The sequence below is a fragment of the Telopea speciosissima genome, chromosome 4 (genome assembly GCF_018873765.1).
Source record: "Telopea speciosissima isolate NSW1024214 ecotype Mountain lineage chromosome 4, Tspe_v1, whole genome shotgun sequence".
Taxonomy (NCBI): domain Eukaryota; kingdom Viridiplantae; phylum Streptophyta; class Magnoliopsida; order Proteales; family Proteaceae; genus Telopea; species Telopea speciosissima.
In genome coordinates this window covers 5,190,074-5,206,882 of record NC_057919.1, presented here as the reverse complement: position 1 = coordinate 5,206,882, position 16,809 = coordinate 5,190,074, and the positions used below count along the sequence as shown (strand labels likewise).

At 39.5% G+C, this 16,809-nt stretch overlaps 1 protein-coding gene and 1 pseudogene across 1 annotated transcript; one reads left to right on the top strand and one right to left on the bottom strand.

The window, feature by feature from the left end:
- Positions 1–1,067: 1,067 nt before the first annotated feature.
- On the top strand, positions 1,068–2,661 carry LOC122658780 (annotated as a pseudogene).
- Positions 2,662–2,789: 128 nt separating this feature from the next.
- LOC122658781 (protein TIC 21, chloroplastic-like) lies at positions 2,790–9,232 on the bottom strand. The gene is made up of 4 exons (XM_043853896.1): positions 8,853–9,232; positions 8,319–8,576; positions 4,419–4,622; positions 2,790–3,072 (listed from the first exon to the last, which is right to left on the bottom strand). Exons 1-4 carry the CDS (start codon positions 9,147–9,149, stop codon positions 2,959–2,961), a joined length of 873 nt encoding a protein of 290 aa, XP_043709831.1. The 5' UTR covers positions 9,150–9,232; the 3' UTR covers positions 2,790–2,958.
- Between the last annotated feature and the right edge of the window lie 7,577 nt (positions 9,233–16,809).

Here is a 16,809-nt window from a genome sequence, read left to right as displayed (position 1 = left end):
AATTCAAATCAACTCAACTCAGCCTTATCTCAAGTCATTGGGGTCATGTACATGGATCATCCTTCTCTAATCAATTATATTCAAAACCATACTTCAATACCCGTATCGGTCTCAATCTCAGCTGATACCAATATAGATCAACAACAACATCAAGCCAAATCGAATCATTTTGCCCCCTCAAAATATCGATACATTGGTTTTTTGGACCCATCCAGTGTACCGATACCACCACACGGTATCGATATCATATCGTTATCAGGTACGTATCAATAGATACAGCCGATACAATACTGATAACTTGAACCGTGCTTGTTACCACTCTTAAGCCATGTATATCTTTCCTTACCACTTCTCTCAGAGTCATTTTAGTCCTACCTCTGGCTCTTTTAATCCCCTTCAATTTGTGGCGAAGTCAAATTGGTCAATATTTATACTTTCTCCCCAATATAGAATAGAAACCTCTCATTCAACTAGTGAAATTTGGGCTTCAATGAAAGTGGCCCAGATTTAGTGAACTTGAAAAACAAGTCGAACACAACTTGGGCCAAGCCTGCTTTGAATGGGGTTGGGCCTTTTCAGGTAATGTTTTTGGGGTGCTTGTTTCAGGTAACTCTGTTTATTGTAATTGATAGAATAGTCTCCAAGGTCTGGATGAGTTGAGGGATTCTTTTCCTTTGTGTTGATTAACTTCAAAGGGTCACAGGCCACAGGGAAAGGAAATTCTTTCACCACTATTTGGAATTTTATCTTTTCTTGTAGAAATATCTTTTGTTTGTAGTTGTGGATACTATGATTCTTGTGAACATGGTTTAAGAACACTCAAAAGCCTCAAACTGCCATACATCTATAGCCGATGATTGATGCAAGTGTTTGAAGCAAATTTCATTCAATCTCTTTCGATTATAATCTGATAAATCCTTCGCAGAGACCAAGGTAGTGATTACTTACACCGAATAGTGATGCAGAGGCAGACGAAATAGATTGACCCTTACCCACGTGTCATCTCCAAACCAATTATTATTTTATTTTATTTAATTTACTCTCGAAAAAGTATTTAACAAGAAGAAGCCAAAGCTCTCTGGAAATGGTGGCGGTGTCTTCCTCGCCTTTTCTGGTTCTTGGCGCATCAGCTGCTCCATTGCCCTGGCTAGTACTATCGCCACGCCGCACCTTCAAATTCACATCGGTTCTCTTGGTCAGAGCTTCATCATCACCAATGGAGGAAGATAAACAGAAGCAGCAGCAGAGAGTGGTGGTGTGCGGAGGTGGAGTCATTGGCGTGTGTACTGCCTATTTCCTGGCGAAGAAGGGGGCAGCCGTCACTCTCGTCGAGAAATCGTCGGTTGCCTGCGCTGCCTCCGGCAAAGCCGGTGGCTTCCTTGCCCTCGACTGGTGCGACGGTGGGCCCGTCTCGAGCCTCGCCCGAGCCAGCTTCAACCTCCACCGCGCCCTTGCCCTCGAACTAGATGGTCCCCAAGCTTACGGATACCGTCCCCTCCACACCCTCAGCCTCACCGTCACCGAGCAAACCCAGAGGCAGCGACCTGCGACCAGCAGCAGCAACCTTCCTGCATGGGTGGATGGACCTGCCAGGAACCCTAGAACGATCGGCACGACGGAGACAACAGCCCAGGTCCATCCACAGCTCTTTACCAGGACTCTGCTCTCGTCAGCGGTGGCCAATCACGGGTTGGAGGTGGTGATAGGAGAGATCGATAGGGTAGAGGCGGAGGAAGGCCGGGCCCGTGGGGTGGTGCTCAAGCACGGAGACAGGGTAATTGCGGCGGATGCGGTGGTGTTGGCGCTGGGGCCATGGTCGTATCGGCTACCTCTATTGTCCTCCATCTTCAGGATTTCCGGTCTCAAGGCTCATAGCATCGTTCTGCAGCCGCGAGACCCCGCAGCCATTACCCCTCATGCTCTGTTTCTGAGCTACTACCCTGCCCAAGGTGGGAAACCCATAGACCCTGAAGTCTACCCTCGTCCTACAGGTAAAAATCTAAATGAAATTTTGGAAAATCAAAATCTCTATCGCACATATATCACATTAACTAATGGATATAATCTCCCTATTTCATGTTTGGAATTTTGTTTGGGAAATGAAATGAATTTATGGTGTGTACAGGCGAGGTGTACCTGTGTGGGATGCTTCGGACGCTCAAGTGCCAGACGATCCAGAGCAAGTGGTGGGTGATCCCGAGTCCATTAAGGTGTTGCAGAGAGTGGCGGCGTCGGTGTCGAGCCACCTGATCTTGGAGGAAGGGAAAGCGCATCTCAAGGCCCAGCAAGCATGCTTGTTGCCGTGCACGGACGATGGTCGGCCGGTTATTGGGGAGATGCCCAACGTCAAGGGATGTTACGTTGCGACAGGGCACAGCTGCTGGGGCATCCTCAATGGCCCTGCTACCGGTGCAGCCGTTGCTGAGCTCATTTTGGATGGCCGATCCTCCATCGTCGATCTCTCCCCCTTCAGTCCCACCAGATTCGTCGACGTCCGGAAACACTAGACACCAGGCCCTCTTGCTGTTACAACTGCTCATTCCTCATAGAGTGTTTGGGTTTTCATTCATCATGCATGTATGTGGCCAATGTGGGTTGGGTAGTAAAAGAATTTACAGAAGAGAGTGGAAACGCGAATGAAATTTCCGTGAGTTCACTGTTTCTAATGTGTAGAAATTAGTGGTCATTAATTATTTCAATCGATCATTTTCAGAAAATATTTGCGTTGGATATTTCTAAGAGTTTGATTTGATCTGTTCACATGGAAAACGATGACATCATCTAAAACTACACAAGAGAAATGAGATCTTGAATTGGGAGGGAGTAAATGAGTCAAAAGTACATTAATATCTCACAAAAAAAAACAAAAAAACATCCCTCATCTCGAAATCAGGATCCAAAAACAAATTTCCTCTACAGATCTGGATCGAATTTCCTTCACCATGCAATAGTAGAAGCTTAAGCAAGTCTCGGGATTGGAGCGGCTTCTGCGGGTGGTAATGTCACTGACCGCAGTAGTTCCAATGAGAAAACAAGCCCCAAGAAATGAGAAAGAATGGTGTTGGCTGAGGCCTGCAAAGTGTAATCGATGAGAGACCAGGAACAAAATGAATAATCACAATTCACAAAATAACATCCAAGAAAGAATGATATCAGATATATACATACTTGAAGCAACATTAACCAGATACATTAAGAACTGCCATAAAGCAGCACAAAACATTGTTCAAATACACATCAGGAGGAAGAAAAAATTAAGGTACCCCTACAGGAGTGGGAGAACTATTATTAAACCCTTGATAGAATATCTTGAATCTCAGGTTCTAATTCAATGTCGTTATTCAACGTTCCAAGATGTTAATCGAGCACAAAGAGATTGCTCAATTGTTTCAGCAGAAAAGAAAAAAGTTCAATTGTTTCCAAAGGGAAAATTTGTAAATGGTCATCCTCTCATAACAATGCTAACAAATGAGATCACACAAGCCTGTAATAATATCAACACTGAACCAACTTGTTTCATGTTTCCCCAAGGAAACCTTATTCTTGTGAAGGTAACGAGGAAAGAGAAGTATGTGATAATACCAGAAATAAAGTCAGTGGAGCATAACTTCTGCCAAACCTTATTTGTTAATTAAAAAATATACAGAAATTGAGGATTCTTTGATCCACTTGGGATCAAAGAATTTTAACATTTTAACTTTAACAGGACAGCTGCCTATAAATTTTTTTGTATCCTAAAGCTATGTTTGCTTAGCACTTTGCAATAAAATATTTTATAGGATTTGTTGGAAACCAATATAAAACTGTACAAGGATTCGAAAGGGGGGAAATATTTTACTGAAATGCAATAAAAAAGGTCAGAAAACAACATCCATTGACAAAAGAGTGACGATATCTTGATCATTGGTACTCTCGGCACCCATCAATCATGTTCAAATGCACTTCTTGGTCATGTGCAACCAAAAAAAATGCAAAAATGGCAGGAAAAATAACTAAAATATATAAACAATAAATATTTTTCAGGAACATATTATAAATAAATATTTTCCTGGAAAATATTTGACGCCTAAACAAACGTAGCCTAATGTATCAAGCTTAAAATTTGCCTCCTTATCTCATACTTCAGAAGTTGATCAATGTTCTTGCACTCTCAGGCCAAACCAAGTTAATAGAGGATGTCTCTGTTACATTAAATCCAGTATTTAAAGTAACCAAGCCATGAAAACAAGAACCCAGGTTAATTGCAAAATGTTGTACAAAACTTCATATAGCTCGACTCCAGCGTTGAATTATATAAGGGGCTTCATAAAGCATAAAATGCATGAGATGCTAAAGCACAGAAAAGAAATTCAAATTAATAAACAACAGACAAGATGATCGTCCAATCTGAAAGTACAATATAGAAATTATTAATGTACCTGAACCAAGAATACATCCAAAGCTAGCACAGGACTGTAACCAGGAGAGATGCCCTGGGAGTAAGGATTTACTGAGGAAGTAAGGGCCTTTGCAACTAATAGCCCTACTGTAGCTTGCATGCCGAGAATCGCAGCACCCATTCCAAGAAGATTCAACACTATACCATTCTTCAAACTCTTTACAACTTCAGCTCGAGGGGGAGCCTGTAAAACAAAATGCAATTCATATATCATTGAACTTTCCACTTCAATTACATTCAAATTAGGCACACAATAAAAATTGAAACTGAATTTTGTGCCAAGTAAGCTTCAAAGTCAGAAACTGATAACAAAATGACAAGCATAATCCCAAATGAGAAAAAGGGAAAAGAAAAATGAAGACTTAAAATGAACGATCTTTGCATATCTATCAATTTGGCGCCAATACATAAGCTGGGAAACAAGTTACATCCAATTCTTCATATCAAAAAAGAGGGAAAAAGAGTTAAATCCAATTCAACATGTGCCCTCCACCGATGGGAAAGGGATCACTGGTTAATCTTTAGTAGATTAAGAAAGGTTAGACATGAATTCCCCTAGACCTTATAGACCTAAGAAGTATGCAATTCTTCCTCGTCTGCTACTCTCTCACAATGCAACAGTTGAGCATTTCATTCATAGATTCAGCAAAACTTGGTGAATAAAGAAGCAAAGTATTAATGGTATTTACATATAACTAGGTTAATTTTTGTGTAACCAAGAAAGGTTACAATGAGATGTTACCATTCTACGCGGCGCATATAAACAAAATATCTTTACATCGAAAATAAAAGATCATTATTACACTGACATGACAGTTACCATGTATTTGCCCCCTACTGCAACAAGTTAACAGTCCCCCAAAGGGCATAAGCATCATGGTTACAGCGTTATCCTGCACATGACCCATGATAATATATGGTGCACATTTAACTTCTCCGTGTCATTTTTGTAAATGTGCTTCCTAAGTGAAGCCACATGCTCAATTTCATTAACTCTCTTATCCATGTTCTAGCAACAGAATGTACTAGCAAGAATGTACTCCCATTTACTAAAGTAAAGTAGTTTAAAGGCTCAACCTTGGCTGGTGTAGTCAATTTGAGACTTGGTACATTGGGAATTTCACGCCTTACTAATCACCATTTGTTAGGCCCTGTTCACAGATCTATGACAACTTGATGATTTCGGACAGCTACAACACAGCTAGTTAGAAAATCATTTTATCATGGACTATAAACCAAATCACCATCAGATAATATCATGTTATCTATGGTAGTCCTCCATAAGCACTTATTTCCTTTGTCAGATTAATGGGCATTTTATTCGTCTACTCCAATGTAGTGCTCCACAGCACACAATCAACCCCACCAAGATCACAATCATCCTATAAACAAGAAGAAAAGTGACATAGAGATTCAATGTTCAGCAAGATGCAATATTCCAAAATTTAACCTTGTTAGCCAACTTGAGATGAATCTGCCAGCACTGGCACCACAGGATGCAAATGGAAGAAGAATCTCTCTGTTATGCAAATTACTACCTTGACTAGATTCACATTACTCTTCCCACAAGAGGTCAATCTCTTTAGAATACGACCAAACTTGTTTAACCCTGAGAGAAAGCAGGATCTGTAACCGAGAACTGAAACAGAGGAGAGAAAGAGAAACGATGGAAGGAGGAGTTGAGACTGCTAGATAACTGCAGAATCGTTACTCTAGCAGTCCCCCCTACCGATATTATATAATAACCAAAAGAGTTGCATCTAACAAGGAAAGTGATTCCTTGTACAGCAAGAAAAAAGAAAATAGAAGTCCTACTCTAATTAGGAAATAGAAATCTAGCCTAACTAGGAAATAAGACAAACTAAAGCTAAGAGATAATATCCAGCCACGATAGGGACAGTCCCCCTATCGTTGTATACACCAAACACCCCACGGCATATATCTTTAACAAACCGCAAGTGCCCAGTTCAAAATCTTAATCAGTTGCAAACAAGGTCAAATCTTTTCTTGTCATTAGGATCCTCCATTGAGATGTTCCTCTCCTACTTCCTTAATTGCACCACCGTTTATATTGGGATTATGATTACTTTGATTAGTGACATAAAGCAAAACAAAAGTTGGATTAAAGCGCTTGAACTTCACTAGAACTTCCCTTTTAAAATACTTCTCTTTTTCCAACTAACAATTTATTTCAATATCTCAATGGCCAGACCCCACACCGCTTTGGATTTAATTGTGAGGGCCAGCAGGAGACCCAAATAAGCAATTGGGAATGCACATACTTTGAACTCCTATGCAGTGACTAGGTCTTGTAAGACCAGCAATTTTCCCACACCAAAGAATTCACTTGCTGCTTTTCCTTTTTCATCTTTTTACCAAAGTTTAGCCTTTAGCCAAACGACAGCTCAAAGAAAACCAATAAACATCTCGGATGTTTAAAATTTTTTATGTTTGCTGCTATAAAGTAACATTGCTTCCTTGTCAATCTATTACTGTAAGATGTTTGGCCATCATCATCCACTCAAAAGGCCTCTAACATGCCATAGAATCCTGCTTTTGGTATTAGTCAACCATGACCTCCGCCAGAATAGTGTATAAGAAAGGAGAAAACCCCATCAAATTCCTCTAAAGCTCCTCAAGAAACACTACAACAGGGTGTTGAAAATTTTAAAGAAAAAATCTGAACTAATCCACCAAAAACCAAAGCCTATATGCAAGATTCAGTCAATAAAATTCCACTCAACATAGCTCTACCCTTTCATGCTTAATTTGCATAAAATGCTATGTGTTATAGATCTGATGCAAGAATTCACCAGCTAGCAAAGACCCATTTAACATCTTGTACCATCCACAAAAGTAAAGAAATCAAAGGTAATACCATCAAGCATTAAACAGAAAGATGATTGACTATAGTGTAAATTACTGTAGAATCCACAATCAAATTAGAAACTTCGCATACATCTTCAATGACATTACCAATGTCTTTAGCAATAGTAACTTTTTTTTCCTTGCACAAACTGTATGGTGGAAAAACAAGGCATTTCTTCTTCTCAATTCGAGACACCCTTATTATTGTTCAGGATACTTGCAGCCAAGTGTTCAAATTCTTCTTTGGCTTCCGTTCCCCAGCCATCTCCACATTGGAAAATTGAGAGATTCCCTCACAGTGAAAAAAATGTCCAGGTATCTTAAAAGTAATATGCCTCTCTTAAGGTAAGAACTTCTGAGTTCATCTCCAGCTTCCAATTCCTTTCCCCTTTGTTGATTAATAAACAAACTTCTAAGGTGGGTGAGAAAGGATAGATAATAAAATATCATGAAATCTTATCAGAAAACACAAGACACATCACATTAGCTAGATATAATACAACTATGTTAATTTGCTATGAAAAAGCCTGATGAAGAAGAATATTATAACAGTCAAGTGTAACGAAAAAGAACTCAAAGCGGATTTCATAACCCATCATATCATTTAAAGAGTTGCTTCAGAATGCATATTCTGTGGAAAAATCCAACAGTAACAAAAAACAACCCAGAAACCCAAGAGAACTGTTCCTCCCGGACAGCCCCTACTGTTATAGGTGGAACAATCCAAATGACGCATCAACCAATTCTAAGTTAATAAGCTTCAATACTGAACGAGTGATGAAAAGGAAACCAGGTGAATTATGAATTCTCATTAAACACTGCTTTTCACAAAGTATTAGCACTGCCACAAATTCAACAGAGGGCAGAGCCATCCTGTGTGTATTCAAATTCGCATCCTCTCTGAATGCAGCATTTATTTTCTTGAAGAAAAAAAAAATTCGTAACATTTTAGGAGGCACTGATTTACAATACAAGTTCCCAGAAACGTAAAGAGATTAAGTATTTGGTGTACCTTTGAAGGCTCGCTGGCAGTTTTACGAAGCCTATCCGACAGACGGATGTAACCAAAGGACCAAAAGACGGAAATGAAGGCGGCAGCTATCCCTCCAGCAGTACAATAGAACGTAGGTGGCGAAGAAATTTTCCCAGTCACGACAACGGAGAAGGATAAAATTACAGCGGCAACTACAGTACAAACCAGCTGTCCCCAAAACCCTAAACTACCCAACCGCTTGAAATATCTGGAAGTACTCTCTAGTCTCTTGGCAACCTACAGCACTCAAACAAGAACCTGCTTCCCTTCAGAAACTCAAAAGTACTAATTCAGGGATAATGCAACATACAAGATCACAGAATTTCCTTTATCTTTTTGGTTGTGGTAGTTGTGGTAATCTCAATTTATTCATTGACGATTCGAGCTAAACCACCGGAATGGAATTCTATATCGGAAATAGTTAATAGGGGTAATAAGAAAATTCAGTGATCTGCTTTTCCTATAATAATTTCAATTTCAAAAGACATAAAGAAAAAGAGGGAGAGAAGCTACCTGATCAAGTTTAGCCTTTTCGGATTCATCAGTGGGGGAAGGGAAGGAGGGGGAAACGAGAGAGGAGGCAACAGTTCTGCTTCTGTTGTAGGAGACATAGAAGGGAGCAGAGGAGATACGCGACTCAAGGAGAGGAAGAGATGATAAGGAGGCTGACGACTTGGGAGGGAAGAAGGAAAGAGCATGGTGGTGGGAAGAGATGGTCCGACGGGGGAGACGAGGGAGATGGGGAAAAGGCAAGGATGCAGATGCGACTCCATTGGAGCGAGCTGCAGGTAGCAGTAGTGTGATCTGCATTAGGAAGGAAGGTGCTTCAGGAACAAGGGCCCTCTGCAACTCCCAACTTCCAAGTTCGCAACTTGGGGTTCTTGTCTTCCAACCTGTGAGTCTTTGACTGCACTTTTTAAGAGCTTCAGTAAATTATGTTTTGTTTTGTTTTGTTTTGTTTTAATCATCACTAAAATCGCGCGTTTAGCATGCGACTTTGACCGCTTTAAGGTTGAGATGGCAGGAGGTAAATTACAATTGAGCCCCTTATATTTGTGTTCCTCACCCTACGTTTAAGAAGAAATTAGGCAGTGTTTGGTATGGCTACGGACACTATATTTTAGGTTAACAAGTAGCTTTTATTTGACGTTGATCAATAATGGTAATGATGCCATATATTATAATTGTGCTGTTAATACGTGGCATTGTATTGAATTGAAAATTTCATGATAAAATATATGAAACCTATAATTGTATTTAAAACTTGTAACTCTGCTTTTGAATCTTTCTAAAAATAACTTTCTTTTGGTTACCCTTTGTAGTATATCTAAAAGTTCCTTTTAAGTCATCCATAAAATAAGGTTTTGAAATAACTTTGAAAGTGTAATTACTATAATCTCGTTGTCAAGAGTTGTTATTTTGTTGTTAATGTTTCACATGTTTTTTAAGTACATTGATGAAATGACAAAATTCTAACATTACTAAAAGAAGATTTATGTTATAAATTAATGACAAAAAAAAGGGTTACCAATTATTTGACACCTAGGGTCATGTCTTTTCTTTTTCACCAAAGAAAAAAAAAATTTCTTTTCTTCATAAATATCTAATTGATCAATAGGTGTGACTATTAGAGACATGTTTGGATGAGTATTTCCAACATAATCTAACTTTTTTAGAGATATAATTCTTATAAATACAAAACATATTAAAAACAGTATACAAATATAATATGATAGGTACAACACTGTACAAATGGCCAATTGAGTTGGTCCAATATCTATCCAATAGGTAGAATTGCCACATCAATCATCTTGCCTTTTTTTTTGTTTTTGGTAACAAACCATCTTGCCATTTGGTCGTATGATAATGATAACTTAAACGGTCTTAGAGAGAAACTGATGGTGGGCTATAAGGGTACCAGTTTGGCCCGATGAGACAGATCTTGCCCTGAGCTCTGCAAGCCTTGGGCTAGGTTTTCAGCCCGCGTGCAAAGCCAGGGGCTGAGATTTTAAAGTTAGGGGTCGGGCTCAGGTTGAGGCATTGGTCTAGCCTAGACACTAAATATATAATTTCACACAATACATATATGAATATAACATGGAAAAAAGAATGTTGCATGGTCGCGTAGTCCTTGCACCCAAGCATAGGAACGCACAAAAGTACCACCTTACCCCTTTGAAATAAAATCCTATCTATGTTGGTGCAAGGGTCACACAACTAGGCAGCAATGCCTTGCCAATATAAGATATATAATTATATAGGAAAAAGAATGCTCCTTGGTAGTATGGTCAACATGCGGGCGAAAATTCTGCCCAGGTTGATGCTTGCACACTCGGTATCATTGGCCAGCACTCGCGTGCAGGCTCCAAAGGCCCAGGCAGCGTTCTCTCGCCCTTAATTAAATCATACATAGGGGCTACCAGGATAGCTTAGGGCCAACCCGACCCAACATGGCCCAACCAGGGTCAATAAGGGCTGAGCTCAGCTAGACTGAGCATGAAAGGGATTGGGCCTGGAATGGGCTGGGCTTGAGTTGAGGGTTAGACTGGAGTTTTAAAAACCCCGATCCAGTTGCACCCCTAGAGGGTCATATAGTTGAGACTTGAGAGAGCCATAAAATTTGGCATAATTCACAAAAATCATCCATTTACATGACTCAAAAAACAATGGACTATTTGTGGGTGATCTAAAAGATATTTCCACAGAAAAGAAAATTGAACATCATAGAAGTTTTTGAATATTGTCTTGTTTTCTTGGATGAGAAGAACCACATCAAGCTCCCAAGCCCAAGCTCAGACAAGATTTGTGTCAATCCCATTAACGGAAGATGGGCTTGAGTCGTAGGTCACCCCTGGTAGTTCCATCTGTGTTTTACTCAAAAAGTTAAAGATTTGTTAGCGTGACGAGTCCGAGCCCATCCAAGCCCTGTCGTCTGTCCTGGGCCCGACATGGCTTGGGCTGGCTTTCAGGCCTGACCTTGTATATATAAATACATGGGCAAGAGATTGCTGCCCGATTGCGTAGTTCTTGTACCAGCACGGAGGCCAATGAGAGCACGTGCATGGGCATATTAAAATGGATGAGATTTTTAATTTCACAGTAGGTGGCCGGGGTGGTAAATTCTCTTGTGTCTAGGCACAAGGACCACACGACCAAACAACATTCTTTTTTCCCTAAATACATATATAAATATAGAGAGAAAGAACTCTGCTAGATTGTGCAGTGTACGCTAGCACCTCCCTTTTGTCTATCTCTCTACTCCTATAACTGGAGTAAATCTGTCATTTCATTGTAGGGAGGAGAGACATACACATAAGGAGATGCTAGTGTATGCTACACAGCTAGACAAGTAACTCAATCCCGTAAATGGCCATATATAATGGTGCAACTTGGTGTCACCTGAGTTATAAGATTTTTTTTTTAATTGCCCCTTATCTTATTTCTTATTCCCAAAAGGTATTTAGTGCATGGGTGGAAAAAAAAAATTAAATATTTGTTTTGAAAGGTTAGTTTTTCAAAAAGTTGAAAGCTATTTAATATAGTTTTTATGTGAAACGACATATTCTACCCTCACTAGAAAAAAAAAAAATTTATGTTACCTTAAAAACAATTATGTTACCACTTTGGTTACAATAAGATTTTTTTTTCCTATATAATATACAATTATATATAATATTAGGATAAAAGTTGGGCATGTCAACACTATATTGTCTATGCGCAACTAAATGTTAAATGGTATAAGACGGGATTCCCTAAGGTACCAATACTGAAATACTGATTAAGTACCAGATGGAACCAGAACTACCAATACCCTTTAAAAGAGTATATTTCATGGTCTTGTGTTTAAGTTTTATGATTGTAGTTTGATGTATTCAGGTATTTTCTCTTATGGAGCTTTCAGCTGATGGACCTTTAATTTTGTTTCTATAAGCTTGTTTTGTAATGACACTGAAACCATATATGGATTTGATTATTTGGTCCTTATGTATTCTTAATCATCATTTTGAGAAGCCTACATGTGAAGTTAGGGAGTTTGAAGAAGTAAAACCATGACATTCATCATGGTTTGCTATTCTAAGTTGCATTTTAAAGTAAGGAACATCTTAGATCTCATAATAGTAAAAAAATCCACAACTATAATAATGGAGCCATCTCATTAGAAACTGATATTGTCCCTCTTGTTAATAATATGGACCCAGAACTAGGTTTGGTCCATTTAACTAAATAGAATGGTTGAGATTGGCACTTTTGGTACAGCTACTGGTATCAAGAACCATTCCAATTGACACCTTTACTTCCACTTCCCCATAAAAATGACACCTGCCTCCTCATCCCACCTCTCCCATTGGGTATAACTGTTAGCTCCAGGAAAGCTAGCAGCCTGCCCAATCCTCTCCCATTATAAAGTGTGCAAGTCTTGGAGCAATGGTTAAGTTGCACTATCATATCATATCATATATATAAAAGTTAAACGGCTGGATATGTTAACGGTATACCGTAGCTAGCACCTATACCGCTAGCTTACCCATCTCTCTCCCATAGTTTAAAAATTAAAGCTAGGTTAGTCCGGAGATTGAACCGGAGGTGCGATATCTCAAGTTCTCAACCGGATGGACAAAATTTTGCTTCTACCCTAGTTAGCAGCCAAGAAAACGAGATCTTAAAGGATATTTTAGAAAATACAAAAAACCTAGAAGGGTATATGGCTGGCGGCAGGGGGTAGGAGGAACATGAACATTCCAGCTACGCAGGTAGCAGCAAAAATTTTTTTCCCAACCGGATCTCAGTGTTGAAATGGACTTGAGTTAGCCAAGGGATTTAGGATTACGCTTGGGTTAGACAGCCACCGTCATAGAATCCAGTGCGCTCAGGAATTGAGATTCGATACCCACTCGCCAGCTTATCGCCTTTGTCCCATTGATTTGGATTTCTGAGGAACCGTATTGTTTTCTCTCTTTCTCTCTGTCTCACTCTCTCAATATTACAAATTCCTATCGCACGTGACACAGGAAAAAGAGAAGACAAAGATATCGAAACTGCGACGACTGACGGGAAGGAGTAGTCGATCGGGTCTCCTGGCTCCACCGTGCTGCATTCATGTAAGGCCAAACACAGTATAGAGTATGACGCTCTGGCAGCCTGGCACATTCATACTATGGCCGATCGAGGCCAAATACACACAGACACTTTGCTCTAAGAGAGAGAGAGAGGGGCCCCCACTCTGCCACTTACGGGCCACTTACGGTTGAACTGTTGAAGGCCTCAGAATATTCCATAATATCACCGACATGAAACCTTGGGATATCACCGCGGCCTATGGGGATCTCACTTTGCTCTTCTTTGGGGTTCGTCACTTGAGTTGTCATGGGTGTCTCGTATATCAGACCCTAGTTTTATATTTCCATTTCGTCAGTTCACATACTGACGTACGTGAGAGTTTGTAACAAATTTCCCAAACGCATGAAAGCCCAGAAATTCCTGAAGTTTCCGTACATAGTTATTTTCTAAAGCATCAGAATAGCCAAGCCCATTGGGTCCTAGGGCATAGGCGACAAGTCCTGTGAGTCGAATTGTGAGGAAGGAGAAAGGGCAGATGGCGTGGGCACAACGTCACGGAGTCGGAGACCTTCCAAATACACCAAACTATATTAATTTAAGCTGGTTATAAGAAACAGCTTTTCATAATTCAACTTAACAGGGAAGGGTACCCCTTTTCTCTCTCTCTCTCTCTCAATGAGAAAGACAAAAATTGTGGGGAGAGGCACAACCCATGAAATGACTAGGGGGACTCCATATTTAAAGGGCTTGGCCAATTTAGGTTATCGAACTGTGTCATCTGAATTAATTAATTTTTAATATTAGCTTAATTAGCTGTGTGAGAGAGAGAGAGAGAGAGTCTTGAGCCTACAGGCAAAAGCATGTGAGGATACAGCTTAGCTGCTTAAGTGGTGTGGTGGGAAAAGGGATTGCTAACCCTAAAAGTAGGGCTTTTTGCATTGACGCGAGGGATGGAGAAAGGGAAGACCGAAGACCAGGTCATCATCAAGGGGAGAAGAGCATGTTCGTCAGATTATTAGATTAATAATTGGATTAATTTCACCTTCACTTTTATCTTTATATTTAAATAGTCGAGTCCGCTTTGGTTAAAAGCTGTGAACGTGATTAGAATGTATGGGGCCATTAAACTAAACTAAACTAGACTAAACTAAAGTGCCCTCTAGGCTCTGGAGGAGAGCGAGAGAATGTTAATTTTAGTTTTTAAACTCTAATCATCAATAGAAAAGCAAACCACTCCACTTTCACTTTCACTTTCACTTGTGTTCTCATCATGCCTGCTCTTCCTTTGCTTTCCAAAGTTGGAATCTTTTTAGATAAAGGGTAGACTTTGGGGATCTGAGGGATTCATTTTCAATCTTTAAAGTCTGACCTGACCCATCCCTTTAATTTATTGACTTGTCAACCAAAACTGAACGGTCCCGATGAACACTTATCCACGGTATATTCGGCCGCGTAATCCCCTTGGGGAAATAAATTTTACTGCCACAACACTAGTAGCCAAGGAAATGAGATCTTAAAGTATATTTTAGAACCCAAAAGAGAAATGAATTACTCCATTTCCTTGGCGGCCTGTCTTATAGCAGGAACTACATATGGAGCAGCAAAATTTCTCCCCACCTTTGGGTGAACTTTTATCTACTTTATTTTCTAGGCATGTTCATTTCCTCAAGTTCCTCTAGTAAAAAGGGCAGAAATGATCACCCTACCCCTGCTCAAACCCCACCCCATTCTATTAGAGAAACTTGAAGAAATGGAGCGGATAAGCATACCCATGGGCCTATCCTTCTCTTCACGTCATGGCATTTACTTCATGATTTGTTTCCAGTGTGGCTCTGTTACAGTGATGGCCTCTCATGTACACGAAAATGATCCGTTAATCTTCTTCACTCCCGCCCAAATCCCAATTCCAGCCTTTGAAGACTCAATCCCCTGGCAGTCTTTCTTGCGGGACCCACATTATGATGATGACGTCGGGGCTTTTTGATCATTCTCTTTTAACTTTCATCATTTACACGCGGGCGGCAACTCTCCCAGGTCCCACCCACACGTTTCAAACTATCCTACACCTTTAGGGAGGATTTTCCCCCCTATTTTTGCCTTCATTTTCTTTACAGTACTACCACCTGTCCTAATCACGATGACGAAAATTTGTGACTCTCTCTTATCAAGAACAAAGAAAATGCAGATCCGAATTTGGTTGTATCTCTATTTCAATTTTAGATTGATTTCATGAAATGGTTAATAAATAGATTTTTAAAATTGAAATTATTGATAGTTCAATTTATGAGAATAAATTTTTTATATATCTTTTGGGAGAGGGTGTTGGATCTGGCGACGGAGAGAGTGGTGGTGAGTCCATTTGGAGAAGAAGGATGGTGTTTTATTTTTAATATAAAATTATTACTTTGCTCATCAACTTAATTATATGCTCATCAAATATGAAGATTGCATAGAGGCATTAGTTTGGATAAGATTTTTAATTTCACTTGGGGTTGACATAGTATTTTCTCATGCAAAGACATTGATTTGTATTTAGATGCGGTAACCAAGTAACCATGCACCCAATTAACATTCTTTTTTCCCATACCTAAAATAGAGCATTTTGAAGCTCTAATAAATAGTGGGGAGAGGTCGTTAAGGCCGTAGATTCATTGGTGAATTCTTCACTGTGGGTAAAGAAAAACTTTCCCAAAAAAAACCTATGAAATCACACATAAAACAAAGAAATTGGTTTCCTTTTCACCCACCCATGAAGAGCAAAAAAACATCTTAAGCCATAAAAATAGAATAGACCATAAAAGTGTGTTTTCGATTTATAAAAGGTGAAACTCACTTACTCACCCATCGAAGAATTCAATCATAGAGGGTGTTTAACGATAAAACTGATCACCTGTCCACGAATCCCATTAATTATAGAGTCACGTCATGGTGGATAGTTGACGAAGAAACCTTTTTTCTCTATAATTGCGAGGAAAGAAGATCTACTCCATCTTAGGTGGCAAAAGAGGATAGAGAGAGGGTTACTAATCTTGATTATTTTTTCACAATTAAATCGTAAATCTGTGGGCCACCCTATCAAAACAAGATTGCCACATAGTCTAAATGCTTGAGTTGTTTTATTGATTTTGGTTTACCTACCTACCACCCATAAACGATTCAGAATATATTATAATCACTATTCCTACTACACACTACAAAATAATCCCATATTATTATTTATAAAGGTATCAGAAAGTAAAGTTTAGGAGAAGAAGATAGAAGACTTATTCAGAAAATGACGTAAAACAATGTTACATCTCGAGCTTCTAAGTCCTTAGTAGAGTTGGTTTGGCACCTAAACTTCCAGAGTCTTTAACCATAAACCCAAAGTCATTAGTAGAGTTGTTTAGCTACCTAAACTCCTAAAGTTTTT